The sequence below is a fragment of the Halichoerus grypus genome, chromosome 15 (assembly GCF_964656455.1).
Source record: "Halichoerus grypus chromosome 15, mHalGry1.hap1.1, whole genome shotgun sequence".
NCBI lineage: Eukaryota > Metazoa > Chordata > Mammalia > Carnivora > Phocidae > Halichoerus > Halichoerus grypus.
Window position 1 is genome coordinate 35,012,104 of NC_135726.1, and position 21,963 is coordinate 35,034,066.

At 38.6% G+C, this 21,963-nt stretch overlaps 2 protein-coding genes across 5 annotated transcripts in view; one reads left to right on the plus strand and one right to left on the minus strand.

Annotated features, from left to right (window-relative positions):
* The window catches only part of PHKB (phosphorylase kinase regulatory subunit beta), a 289,132-nt gene extending 276,731 nt beyond the window's left edge, over nucleotides 1–12,401 (minus strand). For 2 of the 4 annotated variants that reach the window (XM_078062849.1, XM_078062852.1), the window contains exons 1-2: nucleotides 12,274–12,398; nucleotides 9,978–10,090 (exon numbers count right to left, since the gene is read on the minus strand). In XM_078062849.1, coding sequence (XP_077918975.1) covers nucleotides 9,978–10,032 — 55 coding nt within the window. In that variant the 5' untranslated portion in view covers nucleotides 10,033–10,090; nucleotides 12,274–12,398. Of the gene's footprint in view, nucleotides 1–9,977; nucleotides 10,091–11,911; nucleotides 11,934–12,273 lie in introns of those variants that run through there. The other 2 variants (XM_078062850.1, XM_078062851.1) reach the window with 2 other exon arrangements.
* Nucleotides 12,402–12,462: 61 nt separating this feature from the next.
* The window catches only part of ITFG1 (integrin alpha FG-GAP repeat containing 1), a 329,904-nt gene continuing 320,403 nt past the window's right edge, over nucleotides 12,463–21,963 (plus strand). Inside the window, exons 1-4 of the mRNA XM_036120167.2 lie at nucleotides 12,463–12,868; nucleotides 14,659–14,731; nucleotides 19,680–19,825; nucleotides 21,039–21,096. Coding sequence (XP_035976060.2) covers nucleotides 12,661–12,868; nucleotides 14,659–14,731; nucleotides 19,680–19,825; nucleotides 21,039–21,096 — 485 coding nt within the window. The 5' untranslated portion in view covers nucleotides 12,463–12,660. The remainder of the gene's footprint in view (nucleotides 12,869–14,658; nucleotides 14,732–19,679; nucleotides 19,826–21,038; nucleotides 21,097–21,963) is intronic.

Here is a 21,963-nt window from a genome sequence, read left to right on the forward strand (position 1 = left end):
CCTGCCCAACCCAGCCATCTTCTCTCTCCTATTTCTGTCATTCACAGTGCTTTGTCCTTTGGCCTTCTCAGTGCTCCTCAAATGTCCAGCTATCTATCCCCAAGATCCTAGCCTAGAATCCTCTTCACCCTAACTTCTCATTTGACTTCTACTTCCTCCTTCAGCTCAAATGTCACTTCCAGAGAAGAATTCACTGAAGTCCCACACTAATACTGCAGGAGACCTAGAGCTAATGAGTGGTGTTAAGCAAGGGAGTAACAGATCAGTTCCTTATTTTAGAAAAATCATCCAGACAGGAACTTGTAGAATGGACTTGCTAGAGGTGGTATAATGGCAGATGATAGCCATAGGCAGCAAAGTTAAGTAGGAAACAACTAGAAGAGTCTGAGAGAGACAGAGATTCTATATCTACAAGAGCACCAAAGTCATCTTTAGCTCTGCATAAAGTTCCATTGGGCTATGAGCTCTCTAAAACCAGTATTATATATTACAAACTTCCTGTGACATTAGAGAGACCCTATAAACGTTAATTTGAAATGAGAGAAGAGCAGTGAACATAACCAAGATGCAAATAATAATCACTGCCATTCATTTATGGGACACTCAGGCACTATGCATAATGAAGGGGAAGGCAGCAGTGGTTAGGAGCAGTGGTTCTGCCAGAGTCTGCATCCTAACTGCATGACTTTATGTGAGTTTACTTCTCTGTGTTTTGTTTTGTTTTGTTTTGTTTTTTCAAGAGAGAAGTAATAGTACCTATGGCAAAAGATTGTTGTGAGATTTAAATGAAAAGCACTGAAAATAACACTGCCTGTCACATATTAAATACTCAATAAAAGTTAGCTACTAAAATAGTCCCTGCTGTCACCATCAACACTATAGTCTTTATTGTTATTATTAGTACCACTACTACAACCACCAAGTACTTCATAGACATTATTTCACCTTCGCAAAAGAACTTACGAAGGATATACTATTATCTCTACTATCCAATGAGGGAAAGTAGATACAAAAACAATTCACGCAGTTTATAAATATCATACTGGGATCTGAGCCAGTAGCATGAGTCTAAAGTCTATATACTAAGCACACGATGACACTGTCTCTAAAAAGGGCAGAAGGGACTCAGGTGTGATAAGTAATACAATTTTCTAAGCAATATGATTTACTGATCATTTATTATGCTCCAGTACTTCTAGGCTCTAGGCATGCAGGAGAGGATAAAACAGATGAAATCTCTTCTCTCATATGAGACAGGCAAGATAAGAGAAAAATATCAAATAGTGAGAAGTACACTATAGAGAATTAGAATTAAGAGTGATGTGTCTGGGGGCCACTTAGATTGGACAGGAAGAAAAGGTCTTTCTAAGGAGACTTAAGCTTAAGATGAGAACCTAAAAGACAACCGAAAGGGACAAGCACAAGCTACCAAACAGCAGGACAGAGAACTTTCCAGGCAGAGGAAATCGCTATCACAGAGAGCCTAAGTGAAATAAAATTGTGTCTTAAGCGACCAAATCAAACCGGCATGGCGGAAGAGCAACGGGTGAGGAATGGAGAGCTCCATGAGAAGATTACAGACAGGCAACAGCCAGGGGCCTTGGGTCATCCAAGGGAAGGGACTGCGGATTTTATGCTTCAAGATAAATTATCACACGAAAGTGACAGGATTGGACTTACGTGTTTAAAAAAAATCTTCTCACTGCTTGGGAGAGAACAGATTGTAGTAAGGCAAGAACATGAATTCTTTCCAGGCTATCTCAGTAGTTTAGACCAGAGATGAAAGTGGCTAAAACTAGGGAGGCAGGAGTACAGCTGGAGAAAAATAGACAGATTTTAGTATACATTTTTGGAGATGGAGTAGAAAGGATTTACAAATGAACTGAATAAAAAGGATGAAGGAAAAAGGAATAACCTCTGTATTTTTAGCACGAATAGCAGGCAGAATAATGGTTTAGTTTACTGAGATGAAGAAGATAAAGGGAGGCCCATGTTTGAGATAGGAATAGGAGTTAGAAATAAGAGTTTGGTTTTGGCCAGGTTTCATTTGAGATGCCCATCATATACCCATTTGGAAACGTTCAAGTAGGCACCTGGATCAGAATCAGGAATTCTGGAAGTTCCTCTTATCCTTTATCTTGCCTCACAGAAGACTGGAGATAAAGAAAACATCAAGAGGAAAACAGATTTTAGGATACACAACGTGAGTATTCTGTAACAATCTGAAACAGTGAGACAAGACATTGTACTCCTCATGAAACTATTTCACTTATAGAATCTAAAGCACCATTTCTGCTGAGGATAATGATACAGAAAGAAAGTAAGCTTTAAGGTCAATGAGATTCATGCCAGGAGAGTTAAGCCACATCATATGGCTTCTATTTCTTAAATCTTGTAAGATTACAGGGCAGGACCTACTAAGAAGAGGTCAGAGCTCCCAGCAGGATACAATTTACAAGTGTTTCAGAAAATTCCATCCTACTTGAAGGGAACCTGTTGCATACCCAATATAAGACAAAAATAAACTCTAACTATACATAAAATAATGACTGCTCTCCCTGCTGTCTGACAGGAGTTCCCATGGAAACTGTCATAAAGAATTTCTTTAGACTTGTTGATTATTGACAAAAATGAAATGGACTTGGACTCAAATGAGAATAGATTCTGGGTAACCTGATTGAAACTAATTGTAGTTTACTATGACAAGTTTTCTTAATCAAATGGCCACCTAGAGGATAGATATCAAAATAAGAGAGATAAACAACCTTATCTGTTTTTGTATGTCCTACTCTTAAATACCTATCAGCAATATTATAAAAGACCATGTTAGGAAAGATAAGAACTCAAATTTATTAGGCAGCTACTAAATATCAAGTGTTTTGCATATAATATCTTATTTAATCCTCATAATAATCCTTTCAGGTAGGTTTTATTACCCTTATTTTTATAGAGAAGGAAGCCAGTTCTCAAGAATGTAAAGTAACGATATTATTTGTCTATCTTTAGGCCAATACCACAACACTTTGATGAAAATAACTTTTAATAAGCCCTAAAATCAGGTAGTATTATTCTTCCAACTTAGGTTCTTTTTCAAAGGCTTCTACTTTGAATTTACATGAATTTCAGAATTAGCTTGTCAATTTTACAGAAATGTTCACTGAGATTTTGACTCGGTCTGTTTTGAAATTGTAGATTAATTTTGGGAAGACTGACACTTTAACAAATTTGTATCTTCTGACCCATCAACACAGTATATCACACCTTTTACTTAGGTCCTAATTTCAATTAGCTGTGTTTTTACAGGTTTTAGTATCCATGGCTTATCTATTTTTATAAGACTTATCTCTAAGTATTTCTTATTTCTCATGCTTGCATAAATGGTATTATCTTTTATTTCAATTTTTAATGTCCATTGCTAGTATGTAGAAATAACAACTGATATTTGTATATTGATCTTGTGTCTTACAACTTCATTGAATTCACTTATTAGCTATAGTAGCTTTTTGTAGATTCCATAGGATTTTCTACAAAATTGATCATGTTGTTTATGAATAAAAATGATTTTACTTCTTCCTTCCTGATCTGGATGCTTTCTTTTCTCTTTGTTCAGCTGGCTAGAACCTCTAGCTGAACAGCAAGAAAGAGAGTAGACATTCTTGTCTTGTTCTTGATATTTAGTAAAAGACCACTGAACTTTTCCCCATTAAGAATGATGTTAGCTCTAGGTTTTTCTCAGAAGCCTTTATCAGGTTGAAGAAGTTCCATTCTATCACTTGTTTGCTGAGAGGTTGTTTGTTCATTTGTTTGTTTAATCCAGAATGGATGTTGGATTTTATCAAAAGCTTTTCTTGCATTCTTAGTGAATGTAGATCTTCATTTAGTAAACAACAAAATATCTGTTTCAAGATGTCAAGTCCATTGTCTCTTTTACAAAATACTATATGTGTGAGTGTGTATGTGTATGTGTGTGTAATTTTAATCTAATCTGAATGGTTCTGTCTTTCATTTAGTGAGATTAAACAATTTTCAATTAGTGTAAAAAACAAAAACAGCAAAAAAAAAAAAAACAAAAAGAATGTAAAGTAACTTGCTCAAGATCAAACAGATAGTAAACAACAAAGCCAGGATGAGATTCAGGTTTAGCTGAACACAAAATGTGTACTCTTTCCTTAGGCTTTTAAAAGAGGCCATAACCCACAGTGGTCCACGAACCCAGGCATATGGTATCTTTAAGCCACAAGAAACTTTTTGATTAATTGACTGTTACATTAGGCTGAAAACAAGGCTATCATATCATGGCTAAAAAAAGAGAGAAAGCATCAGACATGTAAAATAAAGAGTTGAGTTATGCCCAGAATATATAATAAAACTTTACCATGTACTGATATGCCCATCAAATCAAATTAATAAAAGGAAATTAATCAAAGACCTAAAAAGAAATCAGGAAAAAATTCAAGTCTTATGCTGATAAACTCACTTAGATGCTGATAAACTTAGGGAGCCAAGATAGAGATAGGATACTTCATTTTAAGAAGGAGTAACTTTTAAAATTATTATCTAAGAATAAAAGTAAAAACACCAAGACATTTCTTAGCTCATTACAAAATGCTGTAACAATTACTACTAATAATTCAACTGCAAAACCAATGTGACTGCTATTGCTGACTAGCTCTGTTAACCTAACATTGTATAACTAGTAGTCACATGAAAAATGGAGGCAATCTGAGATACTGGATGCTACACTCCTTTCCTAATTTGGTAACTTATTTTGCTGGTGAAATATGCCTATAAATTTATGGTCTTGTACATTTTACTGCAAGGTCCTTTAAAGAAAAACCTGGACCTTCAGCTATCTCTTTGGATTTAAGCAGTCGAAAAAAAAGAAATTATATTCAACCACAGCACATACGGACACATTAGCAGTCAGAGCACAACAAAGCATGCACACACAATAAATTCAGTAAAAAGCAGAAACAAAGACAAAAGAGTAGAAATAAATTCAGGAGGAATAAAGAGGGTTACAATATATAAAACACCTAGGTACACTGGAAGTTAATTTTCCAAAATCAAGGTACTAGTTTTCATTTTTGGTAACATGGGGTAGTGTTTAGCCAAAAGCACCAGGGAAAAGCTCAGCTGTCAACCAAGGACATGCTTCAAAATAACAGTTGAATGAAACTATTCCTTTTTTTTTAAGATTCATTCATTTATTTATTTATTTGAGAGAGAGAGAGAGAGAGAAAGCAAGCGCATGAGCAGGGGGAAGGGTAGAGGGAAAGAGAAAGAATCCTCAAGCAGACTCCCTGCTGAGTGCAGAGCATGACACAGGGCTTGATCCCAGGACCCAAAGATCAGGAGCTGAGCCGAAATCAAGAGCCGGCTGCTCAACCAACTGAGCCACCCAGGAGCCCCTGAAATTGTTCCTTAAAACACTCTCCTACAATGATAATGTCCAAGGAACAAAAATAGGAGAAAACAAATCATTTCCAACGCAGTATTTCTCAATTAGTAAATAAACTATAAATGCAAACCACTCTGAGTATTTATTTTAATAGATAAAAGATTTAAGGAGTTTTTGGAGTCATTACTAACTTTTGGTTAGAGGAACTCCCAAAAAAGTGTAAATGTTGAAAGTAATTCACAAGGAATCAGTTCTTTAAGATGGCTTAAAATTGAAGTTTGGTATATTTCTATTTTGTTTCTAGGTGCATTCTATTTCGATTTAATTATATGGTACTGGAAATGCTTCTTGTATATGCCTTCAAACATCCTATGTAATGTTAAAGCACAGTTCTTATGTTTTGAAATTTTCAGGACTATTGATGCATAAAAGCATATCTTTAGTATTCTCTTTCCTTATAACTGCTGAATGACTTTGCTAGTGCCAGAAACCCACCAAGCCCTTATTAGGAAAGCCAAGACGGAAAACAGAGCCTGGTGCTTAAAATACAGAAAACACAGTCCAAAGATATATGTCTTCTTGTTCTCTTAGTTCAAAGATTAAACCAGAAATCAACTGTCAATGTTATATATTATATACTATTTTGTTATTTAGCAGATGACAACTGGACACAAGGATCACTTTCATTCCTTAATATGAGCATTCTTTTCTGTCTGTGATTTTTTCTTAAGCTCCTTCCTATTTCAAGATTTTCCTCCTCAATCTTGCCAAAACAGGAATTAAAATCTAAATGGAAATAAAGGGGGAACCACTGTCAGGGTTTGGGCTGCCTCACCTCACATTTACCTGTTAATGAGTCCTGTGGTTGAATATTCTACTTAAGGCATATTTGAGACAAAAAGCAGCCTCTCCCCAACAGGCTTCTCCCCAGAGTGTTCACACAATGAACAGATTTTAAATGCCTAAGGTGGGTCACTACATACAAAAAAAAGCCCTAAAGACTTCAGTCTTCATTTTAGCTCTGTGGCCGCTAAACAAAGGCCTTTTCTTCTGTAAAGGAAAACTAGATACAGCCAAAGACCTGAATTCCTAATGAGAATACAAACGTGATCTCTCTTGGATGCAGGAACTTCCTTGCAAATGTTTTCCAAATCCTGGGGACTCATCAGGGGAGCAATCAGCTTTCACCCAGCTTGCAAAGGGCCTCACCAACATGACAGTCTAAGAGCCACTGTGCCAATGTCTCCTCCAGCCCTTATACCAGGATGCCATGGGGTGGAAGGCAAAGCACATAGCCTTGAAACATAACAGTCTTGGACCTAGGGCAAGTTGCTTTACCTTTGTGAGCTTTTGTTTCCTGTCTGTGAAATTATATATAAAAATACCTACTTCACAGGGGCGCCTGGGTGGCTCAGTCAGTTAAGCATCAGATTCTTGATTTCGGCTCAGGTCATGATCTCAGGGTTGTGAGATCAAGCCTGGCATCCGGCTCCACACTGGGCATGGAGGCTGCTTAAGATTCTCTCTCCCTCTCTCCCTCTGTCCCTCCCTCCACCTCTCTCTAAAGAAGAGGGAAAAAAAAAAACCTGAGGAAATAATTTTAACACTAACCAAAAATTTCTAATTTATAAAAGTTATTTCCATTATGCAAGATGATAATCACTTAAGAAGCTTTTTAGGTATGGTACTGGCACAAAAACAGACACATAGATCAATGGAACAGAACAGAGAGCCCAGAAATGGACCCTCAACTCTATGGTCAACTAATCTTTGACAAAGCAGGAAAGAATGTCCAATGGAAAAAAGACAGTCTCTTCAACAAATGGTGTTGGGAAAATTGGATAGCCACATGCAGAAGAATGAAACTGGACCATTTCCTTACACCACACACAAAAATAGACTCCAAATGGTTGAAAGACCTCAATGTGAGACAGGAGTCCATCAAAATCCTAAAGGAGAACACAGGCAGCAACCTCTTCGACCTCAGCCGCAGCAACTTCTTCCTAGAAACATCGCCAAAGGCAAGGGAAGCAAGGGCAAAAATGAACTATTGGGACTTCATCAAGATAAAAAGCTTTTGCAAAGCAAAGGAAACAGTCAACAAAACCAAAAGACAACCGACAGAATGGGAGAAGATATTTGCAAATGACATATCAGATAAAGGGCTAGTATCCAAAATCTATAAAGAACTTATCAAACTCAACACCCAAAGAACAAAGAATCCAATCAAGAAATGGGCAGGAGACATGAACGGACATTTTTCCAAAGAAGACATACAAATGGCCAACAGACACATGAAAAAGAGCTCAATATTGCTCGGCATCAGGGAAATCCAAATCAAAACCTCAATGAGATACCACCTCACACCAGTCAGAATGGCTAAAATTAACAAGTCAGGAAATGACAGATGTTGGCGGGGATGCGGAGAAAGGGGAACCCTCCTACACTGTTGGTGGGAATGCAAGGTGGTGCAGCCACTCTGGAAAACAGTATGGAGGTTCCTCAAAAAGTTGAAAATAGAGCTACCATATGATCCAGCAATTGCACTACTGGGTATTTACCCCAAAGATACAAAAGTAGGGATCCGAAAGGGTACGTGCACCCCAATGTTTTATAGCAGCAATGTCCACAATAGCCAAACTATGGAAAGAGCCAAGATGTCCATCGACAGATGAATGGATAAAGAAGATGTGGTATATATATACAATGGAATATTATGCAGCCATCAAAAGGAATGAGATCTTGCCATTTGCAACGACGTGGATGGAACTGGAGGGTATTATGCTCAGCGAAATAAGTCAATCAGAGAAAGACATGTATCATATGATCTCACTGATATGAGGAATTCTCAATCTCAGGAAACAAACTGAAGGTTGTTGGAGTGGGGGGTGGGGTGGGAGGGATGGGGTGACTGGGTGATGGACACTGGGGAGGGTATGTGCTCTGGTAAGCGCTGTGAATTGTGCAAGACTGTTGAATCTCAGATCTGTACCTCTGAAACAAATAATGCAATATATGTTAAGAAAAAAAAAAAGAAGAAGATAGCAGGAGGGGAAGAATGAAGGGGGGGAATCAGAGGGGTAGACGAACCATGAGAGACGATGGACTCTGAAAAACAAACTGAGGGTTCTAGAGGGGAGGGGGGGTGGGAGGATGGGTTAGCCTGGTGATGGGTATTGAGGAGGGCACGTTCAGCATGGAGCACTGGGTGTTATGCACAAACAATGAATCATGGAACACTACATCTAAAACTAATTATGTAATGTATGGGGATTAACATAACAATAAAAAAATTAAAAAAAAAAATTCATCAAGTCATCGAGAGCAAATACTAGCCGTGTGAATTGTGAATGGCCCCATCAGTTAATACATTTTGCAAAGAAAAATAAAAAAAAAAAAAAGAAGAAGTTTTTTAGGGGCTCTACAACTGGGGACACTTGCAGCTCTCGGCACCAGGCCCAGCTTCCTTCAAAATGTCTACTGTTCACAAAATTCTCTGCAAGCTCAGCTTGGAGGGTGATCACTCCACGCCCCCAAGTGCATATGGGTCGGTCAAAGCATACACCAATTTTGATGCTGAGCGTGATGCTCTGAACATTGAAACGGCCATCAAGACCAAAGGTGTGGATGAGGTCACCATTGTCAACATTTTGACCAACTGCAGCAATGAACAGAGACAGGATATTGCCTTCGCCTACCAGAGAAGGACCAAAGAGGAACTTGCATCAGCACTCAAGTCAGCCTTGTCCGGCCACTTGGAGACCATGATTAATCATGAAGGGCAAGGGGACTCGTGATAAAGTCCTGATTAGAATCATGGTCTCTCGCAGTGAAGTGGACATGTTGAAAATTAGGTCTGAATTCAAGAGAAAGTACGGCAAGTCCCTGTACTACTACATCCAGCAAGACACGAAGGGTGACTACCAGAAAGCGCTGCTGTACCTGTGTGGTGGGGATGACTGAGGCCCACGATGGATGAGCACCCAGGAGTGGTGCTCCTTTGTTTCCAGCTAACAGTTCTAGAAAATAGCGTGTGACTAACAGTCCCCTTGTGCCTGTCCCCGTGAGGATAGCATTAGCATCACTCCCTCCCCATCCTTATGTCAGTTGCCTAAGCATTGCCTGCCTCTCATGTCTAGTCTCTCCTTTTAGCCAAAGAAATGAACATTCCAAGGAGTTGGAAGTGAAATCTATGATGTGAAACAATTTGCCTCTTGTGTACTGTGTCATAAACAGATGAATAAACTGAATTTTTAATTAAAAAAGAAAAAAAGCTTTTTAGGCACCTATTTTACAATTGAGGCTCCCAGGCACTGAGGCTCCCAGGCCCTGGTCACATAGAGCTGGTGTAAAGACAGGGTCTCCTCTCCACACTTCTAATGCCCTATACAACACCACTACAGGCCACATTCAACATACATTACAAACTTGAGCCTAGCAACAACAGAAATGATGCCAGGCTTGGGCCCACCAAAGAGGAAATAAAACCAAAATGATATCATATGGTTGACATCAACATTCAGAAACAAAGGTACTTAAAATTATCAAGTGACCCTTTCGGGGTCTACACACTTACCAGACCTTAAGAAAGCTGGAGGAGAAGAGACGATGGCATCAGGTGAGCTGGCCATTTCAAACTGTTGACTCTAATCATAAGCATCGCAGGCTAAACTACAGCAATTTTCAAAACTGTTTAGTGAAGGTTAGAAGCAATCAGCGTTAAATTAATTGAAAGCAGTGTCAGCAGTTATTAACATGATGCAGTGTGCAACAAAGGCAATAATTGAGGTTCATTATAATTTTATTTTCTTTTTAATGACTTGAAAATTTGATTTTCTTTGCTTTGATAAATTACATTTGCTTATATGGATGAGGCAGGAAATATATAATATCCACTTATTAAACATTACATAAGTGTAGCATCCTCTATTGAGCAGTGAAGTGATTATGCTACTATGTAACAATGCTCAGAACTTTGCAGTGCCATCTATCTCAGAGTCAGGTTAGCCCAAGTTTCAAACTAAGCTCAGTTTATATATTCTTCTAAAAGTAACAAACAGAATCAGGTTGATTGTTTTTAAAGACAGAGGAAGTAAATGATTCATTCAATAAACTTTAGAGTCAACACCTTACAGAGTTAGAACCTGAAACCTCAACTAATTTGTAGGAATGACTTCAAATGGTATCTCTTTTACAACCATGATATAAACATACACTAACATCGAACATTTATACTATGCACTTAACTACTTTGCACATGAAACTGGACTTAAGTGACTGCATTCAACAAAAGTTAAATAAAATCTGACTTTTTTTCCCTCAAGAAAGAGAAGGTAGGTTTTCAGAGCTTACTGTTACGACATGCAATTCAGAGAAAATAAAGCCTGGAGAAGAAAATAAACCCTATATGCTAAAGAGAAAAGAGAAATGCTATAAAATAGATGTTGAAGGCAGAGCTCAGTTCCCTGTAAGAAAACTCAGGTTACTCTCTTTGACCAGATATTATCAATCCAATTAACACTTTTTATAGCCCAGGTAGACACATTGTTAACGGTCAATCAATATTTCAATATGACACAAAAATTTTAAGAAGCGTGAAACAGAAATATATGTGACTATTCCAAGTAAGTACACTGACTTTGAAATGTACTAGGGACTACTTGTTAAAAAATTCTCTCAGACTTTCATGGTAGTTCTGCAATAACCTAAGTAAATGGTGCAGAACTTTTTAAATAAGGTTTAAAAACAATGAAATTAGCAACAAAGATTGAATGAATTCCTCCTGTATGATTCATGAAATTAGATACTTTTCTTTAAATTAAAAAAAAAAAAAAGGCAAACTACACAACAGACAACTAAGAACTTCATAAATTGGAAAAACCCCAAACATAATGGGGTATATTAGCTGAGAAAAAAAAAAAAAAAACTCTCAATATCAGTGCAAATGCAGAACTGGTTTTCTGAGGACTATGCCTTTCCTTATTTAACATTAGCATCTCTCAACAATATAGTAATGACAATCCTTTAAAAGGAAAGATTCTTAATTGAACACTTGTCATTCCACCCATCTTTTCCGTTTATAGGCACACTTTGAGCTCAAGATTATATCCAGCCAGCCAGAAATAAGGGAAGTTTCAATCCTATCTAGAGGAGTGATCAGCCACAAGTGCTAACTTCAAAGTCGTGACTTTGCAATTTGAACAAGTCAGTTCAGGACACTTCCAACTGTTGTAACTGCCTGCGCAGCGTCTTCTGACCTCGGCAGCTTTGGATTTGGGAGGCACAACCGGGAACTATGAGTCCTGGGGCCACTTGCCCAGGGAAAGGGCCTGCTTCCTTCTGAGCCCTAAGCATGCTCAACGTGACCCCCTTCACAGCCTAAGGCCCTGTCCCCCCCACCGATTTGTGCCACATAAATAACTCGCAGAACTTGTGAAGAACGTAGAAGGGAGATATGAAATAAGGCAACACTTTTCTGCTGCCAGTTTTCTAGGACCAGATCATACTCACATCTAAGAATGAAGCTATCTGATTTTTGAGGGAGGACGCACTCTCCCAGGAACCTGGCTGCCGCCTGATTTCTAAACAGTAAGACTCCAGGCTTAGTAGATACCACCACCTACTTTCCGAGGGGGAACACAGACGAAACAGCGTTGGGGAAAAACACATGTAGTAAAGTTCGGGCCACCACCACTTGGCGCGGGTGGGGGTAGACATGAGGAGGAAGGCCAGGGACCGCAGTCTGCTTTCTAAGGGGACACACGCGGGCACAGGTTCAACTCCAGGACCCCCACCAGCCTCCCGCCCAAGACGCTTGAAGGGGAGCACCACCCGGGTGCGGGGGAAGGGGGTGGCGCTCCAGCCAGCCAAACCTGAGCGCTTGACCCGGGCTCTTCGCTCCAACACCTTCCAGCTCACTTCAGCCATGAGCCCCGCCGCCCCCACCACCGCTCTCGGGCCGCCGCCTTGGCCACCGCCCCCGGGGCCGCCTGTCAGCTCCGCCCGGCCGGCCCCGCCCCCCCCGCGCGACACTGTCGAGAGGCGCGCCGGCCGGAAGTGAGCGCAAGGGCGATTTTCAACCTAGCTTCGCGGCCTCCCAAACGTCAGAGGTGTAGCTCTAGGGGAGAGTGAGAGGGGAAGCGGTGGCGGCTCGTACGAGTGTAGGGGCTGTGCGGTTTCTCTCTCGGCCGGCGGCACGGTGCTTTCCGGCTGCCGTCAAGCGCGGCACTGGGCCGGCGGGCGGGGACCGAGGGGCTGCCATGGCGGCGGCGGGCCGGCTGCCGAGCTTCTGGGCGCTGCTGGCGCCGCTGCTTGGGGGGCTCGCGCTGCTGGGAGTCGGGCCGGTCCCGGCGCGGGCGCTGCACAACGTCACGGCCGAGCTCTTTGGGGCCGAGGCCTGGGGCACCCTGGCGGCCTTCGGAGACCTCAACTCCGACAAGCAGACGGACCTCTTCGTGCTGCGGGAAAGTCAGTGCTTGTCCGGCCCTCCCTCTGTCCGCTGTCCCTGTGCCCCTCCCGGTGTTCCCACACCCCCTAGCCCGGATGGCCGGTCCTCCTGCATTTCCCAGCCCTTCTTTCCCAACCCTGTCTCTCCTTTTATTTCCAGCATCCTTTGCAGCTTGCCTGTTTTCTCCATCTTTTCCAGCCCCGGGTGCTGGCCCGGCCACCCCACAGTTTGATCTACCCACAAGAGCCCTAGAAACACCCCAGGGTTTTTTGTTGTTCCTGAGATGCCTGCGGCCTTCACCCCAGTACCCTCTCTTCCCAATGGAATCACCTGCTTTCCCAAGTCCTTCCTGATTCCCAGGAGTCTTTGTAGCTTGCCTCTGCCTTCCCTCCCAAAGCCCCTTCATTCCTTTCTGCTTTACTTCCTTGAATCTTCCTTCCCTTTTAATGAATTGGAAAACATGTAACTTGACAGTTTCTTCTCCTACCTCCTCATTTACCTTATTCGCCAGCCCCTCCCTTTTTCAGGGTCCTAGCTTTCTTTGAAGCTACTGTGCCCCCACTCCAGTGCCCTAAACACTTCACAGCTCACACAAGCATTTTGCGGGGACCATTGATAAACCCAGTGTCTCCTTGGGAAAAGATTGTCAAACTGCAGATTTTTCTCCCTCCTGAGCTATCTAGTCTTATGTGCACCTGACCTTTTCCTCAGTTTGGTCACCACCCTAATCTTCCAAATCTCTGCTTTCCTTGTCAACTTGAGGTTTTAGGAGTTCTTTGCTTTAACCATCACTGAAGAAACTTTACTGTAAATCTTGATGTTGACATTGGGTATTAAATTTTTGCATGACTATTAGGAAAAATAGTGAATATACCAAAGTTTAAAAATTATTTACTTTTTAAAAAAATAAATAAATTTGAGTAGGGTCTTAGCCTTTTGAAGTACACACAAAACTGGGTAGATCAAGGCCACCAAGGAAGGAGGTGAAGCAGGTTTATACAGAGCTTAACTAACGGGATCTTGGTCCAGGTTTCTTGTGGCTCTTACCAGTGTACCAGAGCCTCTTGTGGACTCTGGATAGTTTTCCTATTTTTGTATGACTATGTATTTATTGCAAGAAGGGTACATACTTCCAAACCTGTATCTACTCCATCCAAACTGGATACAGAGACTCTCCTCTTAACTTTAAAGATGGCTTGGGTTTAATTAAACAATTTCAAAAGTCTGTTCCAGTGAGTTCTCATGAATGCATCCACTGAGTTCCGGTGCATCAACTTGGGTGATAGTTCAATAGAAGCCACAAGAGGAGGGCCTTGGAGGACTCAACTTTTTCTTAGATATGTAATCATGTCCTTGTTACTAGTCAGATACCTACAGTAGGAGTTCCTGTTTCCTGGTGCAATGCATCTGTGTGATAAACTAAACAGCTTTATAAGAGGTCATGTTGGTAGGTCTGGGGAGACAAGGCTTGACATATACTATAGTTAAAAGGCATGTTCTTTATATGGTTCTTTTAAGTCACCAGATCTGATTCCTGGCAAAAGCCATTGGCCTCAGTTTGTTTTGACCAACTGCGTTTTCCATGTTCATCCTTCCTGTTTCTGTGCCACTTTTTTTAACACTGAATTTGTGATATTCTGTTAGGTATTCCCATTCCATCAGACAAGTAGGACTCACCTTGAAAGGGCAGAGGAACTGGAGTAAAATAAGTTTTTTTGTTAATAACAGAACCCAGAAAGCTTTTTGTAACCACTAATTGGAGGTATTACCTGGAAATATTTCTCTAATAACGTATATTCACTTCTTTTAGGAAATGATTTAATCGTCTTTTTGGCAGACCAGAACGCACCCTATTTTAAACCCAAAGTAAAAGTATCCTTGAAGTAAGTACAAATGTATCTGTTCCTGTAAAAACAATCATTATTGTAATGATTGATATGCAATAGCTAGTTGGATTGCCTTTGAAATCAATTTTACTCAACTGTGTTGACAGAAAACCACTAGTTATGAGGTGTGAGTAGCAAGTAATTTGTTAGGAAAAATAGTGAATATACCAAAGTTTAAAAATTATTTACTTTTTTAAAAAATAAATAAATTTGAGTAAATCAGGTCTGTTCCTGCATAAACACCCTTCATTCTCTTGCAATCTAATACCCCTTCTTGAATGTGTTGGAGATTATCCCTCATCCTGAGTGTGCACATGGGAGCAGCTCATTCACAGGCTCATCAGGTCAACTATGTGTTGAGAGTGGAAGGGGGAAATTTGCACTGGGAAAAGGTCAGTGACCTCTGTTCTAATTTCTTTTTTGACTAGTAGGTGGTGGGTTTTTTAAGGTTTATTTATTTTTTTTTTAAGTTTTTTTTTTTTATTTATTTGCGAGAGAGACAGTGAGAGACAGAGAGCATGAGAGGGAGGAGGGTCAGAGGGAGAAGCAGACTCCCCGCTGAGCAGGGAGCCTGATGTGGGACTCGATCCCGGGACTCCAGGATCATGACCCGAGCCGAAGGCAGTCGCTTAACCAACTGAGCCACCCAGGCGCCCTTTAAGGTTTATTTTGAAGAAATTTAAATCAAGCTGAATTTTGTAAATGTTCAAATAATAGTTCTTATTTTTATTTTATATGACTGGCATTGCCCGAAACTCAGTGATCATCATCAATAGTGAGCCAGCACAGTTTTGAAACATCAAGAAGCAAGGATTGATTGATGACTGGTTCAAGGAAGAAAACATGAGTTAGTGCAGACTAAAGTGGAAACTTGTAGAAAGTTACAGGATTTCAGTGACCTTCAGTATAATTTAGGTGAGGGTTTTCAAGTTTGGGGACACAATGTTAACAAGAGATGGCAGTATGCATGTTGTGAAAAGGAGGTGGAAAGATTTACCTAACAGAAGTGGACGGTATACTTTGGAGAGGTACGGACCAAGAAGATGAGATCAGGGCAGACTAGGAACCTTTATAAATATCACAAAGAGTTTGAACTCAATCCCATGAAAAGTGGGGAATCATTATAGGTTCTTGTTTAAAGGAGCGATGAAGAAAATGGTATTTTAAGTTGATTTAATTGTTAACCATGTACAGGATGAATTGGTTTGTAGAAAGATAAGAGATTACTAAGGAAACAGTTTAAAAAAATATGTAAGTCCCTTTGTGGGCTAATGACTGCTCGGACTGTACAATATTTAAACTCAGACATATGTTTTAAAAAAAAATGGCCTTGAATTAGAACATTGAGAGGAAAGTTTTAAATGGACAAACAGGAACTATCCCTCTTGAGAAATTTTCCTAGTACTGGCTGTCAGCATGCTTGGAGTGGGCAGGGAACAGAAGTTGATAAATATTATATAGAGGAAATGACCTGCTTAGAAGTGATTTTTCTTGGAAAGAAATGTTTGAACTAAAAAGGACTAGGGTTCCACCAAGTTTAAAAAAAAAAATCCCAATTCGTTTAATTTTCTTTGATTAATGCAGTGTTGTTTTATATACTATTAAAATTTAGAAACTTGTTTTTATTTTGTTTAGAATATTTTTCAAAGAAAAAACAACTCTCCTTCACTCTTTTCTTCCCCTATTCCCCTGTTTTTCTCTCAGATGGAACCACTTATAAAACCTTCAGGTATCTTTTCTGAGGTTTATTTCCATATTTTAAAATAAGCATTTACACTGTAATTTCTTGAGTAATTATCTTCTTCTCTTGGATTTTTGTTAGCATAGATGAGGGTTTGCCATCTTTAAATTAGCCCCATCATCTCAATATCATTATATCATATTTTTAGCTAAATCAGTAAACATCATTTACATTTTGACCATGTAGATTGTATGCACTTCAAAACCGACCAGTACACAGTGATTTCATTTCTGTAGAGTTTTTCCTCCTGGAGTAAAGATTGATTTTTAAAAAATCAGTTGCATAGTTTTCTATGTACCTATCCTTAATTTCTTGGTAGGTGTTCCATCATATTGGCCGAATACCTATTGTTCATTTTTGTTTTCCCCTTTGAGTCCTCTACACTTCTACCCAATCTGGATTCATTCTTTAAGCCTCCTGCAAGGTTAGTATTTGGGGATTTTCCCTTTGTCATTCTTTGTTGGATCCCTCTTTCTTGGATCCTGTGCCATTTTATTCTTAGCTTCTTCATTAACTTCACTGGAGTGCATCCTTCAGGAAATTCCTGAGAAAGAGTGTATGCTTTCTCCTTCCATGTCCCCAATTTTTTTTTATTTTTAATACTTTGGTTGGCCTATAGTCTTCTAGCTTCATGGGGTGCTATTTTAAAATCCAGTGCTTTTTTTTTCTCCTAATCCTTCTAATGTGACTTATTTTATTTTTCCTTTTGGAAGCTTTTAGGGTCTCTTCTTTATCCCTTTTGCACTGATATTTCATGATGATGTGTCTTGATATAGATTATTTTTCATTTATTACACTGGGTATTAGGTGGGCCCCTTCAAACTGGAGGCTTCTATCCTTGGGGGCTTTTTGAAATGTTCTTATTTCTTTAGTAATTTTTTTATTCTATTTCAGGAATTCTTATCAGTTTGTTTTTGGACCACCTTTATTCTTTTATTTTATTTGTGTTTTTGTCATTTCATTTTGTTTTCCTTTCCAGGAGGTTTTCTCATTTTTATTTGAAGCCTGCTATTGAATTTTTGGTTAGTGGTAATATTTTTTATCTCCAAGAAGTTTTCTTTGTTCTCTTATTATTCTTTCCTCTTAACATGCTGTTCCTTTTTTGTTTTATAAACATACTTCCTTCTCTTACGTCTTCAAGTGTAGATTTGAGGTTTTGTTATTCCCCTTACTATCTCTCTTTTCTTCAGATTCCTTATTGCTATTTGTTTAGGCTCTCTTTAATATTCAGTTTTCTTCAAAAAGCAGGTGTATCATATTTAATAGTATGGCAATAAAGAGCTGATTGGAAACTCTTTGCATGGTAGGACTTGTCTCCTGTCTCTTGCCCTGTGGCAAGACTGACATCCAAGGAATAGGGTAGAGCTGGGGGCAAGGGTCAAATTGTTCTTTCTGTAGACTTACCATTAACTCCTTGTTTTTAGCTTAAGTCCCAAACCTTACCCTCTGCTGTAACTTAAATCTGTAATGCCTGGTTAATAAACTGCTTGGTTCTTGTCTTGCTGAGAAAGAGAGACAAGGGACCATCACTCACAATACAGACTTTCAGATAAACCTGTTTTCAGCCTTCTGTATCACCCTTATCTTTCACAATTTCTGATGACTGCAAATTCTGAGCCTCTCAGGTATTCTTCTGGGCAAAAGCTTTCCTTCTTAAGCCTTTTTCTTCAAACATTTTAGCTTATAGTTTCCTTGTCCTCATAAGTCAGTTAGCATTCCGTGCATTCCCTATCTCCCTTTATGATCTCTTTGTTTTTGAGGGTTATATTTTTTTTAATTCATTCTGTATCATTTTAGTGGGTTCTTTGAAAGAAGAAAAGATAAACACATATGCCAATCTCGTATCTTTAAACCTTCTACTTCCTATTTTTACAGCCATAAAGAAGCTGGGCATTTGTGGCTATATAACCTAATCAGGTTATAGACCGGTATTCCTGCCAAATAAGTTCAATATGTGTTCCTGGGTACGCATCTGTAGGCACATGCACATGAAGAGACCTCCACAGTTTGTTACATAGTAGCATGGGTGGTTGCTATATCATTTTTAAAGACCAGGTATTTTCATGGAAAAGTTAAAGTATTGTTGGAATTATTTGAGGAAACTAGTATTACCAAAACTATTTTATCATAATGAAGATCAGTTTTAGAGGCTGACAGAATTTGAATTTCAGCTATTCCACTTAGCTATTAGCTAATTGGCTATTTAGTTGTTGGCTTTCGGCTTTAGCTTTTTAATTGCTTCAAACCTCTGTTTCCTAGTCAGTTCAATGGGAATGATAATTCAGGTGATGAAAATTAAATTATCAGTTAATAGCTATTAAGCATTGATGAAATATATGGGACAGAATAGGTAGATGCATTATGATGAAACTACTGTTTTTCTTCAGTCCGCTTAACCTTGCTTAACTTTTCAGTATTTTTCTCATTTTCACCTTAAATAAAACCTGTTATATATATTTTTAGATTCTTGATGCCATTTACAAAATAGTTATCTCTAGTCTATTGGAAAACTTGCTGTCTTGCTATTTGCTCTAAGTGGAATTAAGTAAAGATTGAACTTAAGGCCTATTTTTTGGTTGGGTCATTCAAACATTAAGACAAGACATGTTTTAAGTTTTCAAAGTTAATATAAATAATTTCAGAATTATTTCATTATAAAATATAAAATTAAGTATGTATGTTTTGACAGCATATTGCCAAGTTTGATAAAAAGAACTTATTTACCATTGTGAATCTTGAATATTTTTCAGAAATAAAATGATTACTTAATCTTCACATCTGCATTAAACCCAAAATTAAGTATTTTACAAATTTAACCTTTTAACTGATAAAATGGCAGTGATACCCCTTGTTGCCTTAACAATTGATTATGAGCCTCCATTTCTTATAAACCAGCCAAATGCTTTGGTGTCCTTGACAAAAGATCTAAGTAAAAGGACTATATTGGCTAGTGTAAGAACATAAAACTGTTCTTTCTTTTGAAATATTTCAGATTTTTGTCTCTACAATCATCCTGAATTATTTTGTAGATCAAAGAGGCCTAAATACATGAAGGATGATAAGAAATTAAAGAAGAGAATGAAATGAGAATCAGTTCTATGATTTTAAATTTTGCATTGAAAATATCTGTGTGTAGTACAAACATAGAGATGTCCTTTTCTATTATAGCTTGACTAGATACCTTAAAATGTGTGTTTCTTTTAGGAATCACAGTGCATTGATAACAAGTGTAGTCCCAGGGGATTATGATGGAGATTCACAAATGGATGTCCTTCTGACATATCTTCCCAAAAATCATGCCAGCAGTGAATTGGGAGCTGTTATCTTCTGGGGACAAAATCAAACATTAGGTGAATTTGTTTTTTAAGAGTTTTTAATATTTATCATTGGATATTAAAGGAAGACTATGCCTGTTATTCCTAGGTAAATATAACAAAATTATTGTTCTGAAATCAGTTCAGTAATGAATTTCTTAAGAGTCAGTAATGGCCTGTAAAAACATTTTTAAAAGTCATATTTCTGATTTTTCTTTTTCAACCCAGGGCTAGTCTGAGGTCAGTTCCAGAGAACAGATTCCACTCTTGCTAGCTTTAGGAAGAGAGAGATTTATTAAAGGGTTTTATGGCCTACATAATTATTGGGATAGCTGGAGAACAGACTCTAGGTTGAACTTTCAGGAACAATCCCCAAAGCCATCAAGCATGGCTTTTTACCGTCAGAACACTGCCAGTTGCACCACAGCTGCTAGAATGACACTGTCTGCCGTGACCCTCAGCGGCCAGGGAGATGCCCTGCACCCTGCCTCTTGAGACTTTAGTGACCAGACACTGAAGTAGAACTCCTGCCTCCCAGAACTCAGAGTGTATCTGAGAGTGTATCTGGTTGGCAAGGCTTACATTTTATTCAGAATCTCAGATGCAGGGATAGGTGAGAAATGCTATTGTGGGTTTCTAGTCTCCCCATTATAGGAAAACACAAAAAGGTTGGAGTGGAGGTTGAGAGTCAGTCTACCATATCCACCCAAAAACCTTCAAGACTTACCTGAAAAGCCAATTAATTATACCCAAACAGGTAACTGTTCATGGACCAGATTTCAAGGCAGGGTGGAAGGGCTGCAGTTGTGTTTTCTGTAACATTGAGAACATAAGCAGTAGTCTCAGTACTTCAAATTCATTCAGTCAGTAAATATCTAAAGAAATAGTACCATGTGAAAAGCATTTCATGTATGTAAGCAGGGACATTTTAGAGTCAAGTACTTTTGTGCATGTTGTCAACTGCTCTAGTGCTAAATTGTATTTAAAGAAGACTCACCTAAGAGATTTTTAGATTGAAGCCTCTAAAGAAAGTTATTGTAATGGTGCTCTTAACTATAGAACGAACCCCAGTATTTTGTCCTTACAAACTTGATGTCCATTTAAGTTAGATTTATAGTGTCTTGTTAATAGTAGTAGTTGGAATTAATTATAGATAAATCTTGAAAAGAATAAAGGTATTTTACCCCAAGTGTAGATATCGAAAATAATATAAAGTACCTGCTGATTTATATATTTTCTCTCTATACAGATCCTAACAATATGACTATACTCAATAGGACTTTTCAAGATGAACCACTAATTTTGGAGTAAGTATGTGCTTGCTTCCCTTTGAAAGATTTTAAACTAACAAACATAAAATTTCTCATATAAGAGACTACTTTGCAAAGTAGCATTGACACTAAATTCATTCTCCCTTTGAAACTGATAGAGGCTTATACTCTTGACTATATGACATTTACTTGCCATGATGGAGGAAAGAGAAAAATGAAATTCAATATTTTGGAAAGAGGAAGAAATTTGTGTTTTTGTTTCCGTAGCTTTCAATGTGTCCATTATGGATCTATGTTGATTGTAGCCATGTCATTACTCAAAAGAATTAAGGTAACTGTTTTAGGGTAATACTGTTAGTGCTTGATTGACAGATAAGAATGCTATGGGCTTTTCTCCAGAGATTTAGAAAAATGTCTGTATTAAGGAGAAACTTACCTTTTTTTAAAGCTCTTCTTTAGTGTTATCATTTATTTCTCAAAATACACTCATGTACTAGGATAAGTGTCATCCAAATTCCTGTCAGGACATTTGGTAATGATACAGAGATCATTGGGGGAGCTAAAGCGATGTATAGCCACTTTCTTATTTCCACTGCTGCCTTTCATACAGTTATTAAAATAATAGTCGTGTATCAATAAGTCAGTGGCCCTTAGAAGTCTCAACTATAAATTCATGGATTAATCTTCTTAAAGGCCCTCAGCTTGATTGCTCTCATAGTTCAAATTTCATAATTTTTTCATTGTTGTTGCAATATATAATGGCCAGTATGAATTTTTACACCAGCTGGGGATTACTTTTGTGGGTTATTTCTCCTAAACCCACCTAACTACATCAGTTGGGTCTGAAATAAGTGCTGTCTTCTTACCACTCAGGGATAGATGAGATTATGCAGAAACTAAAGG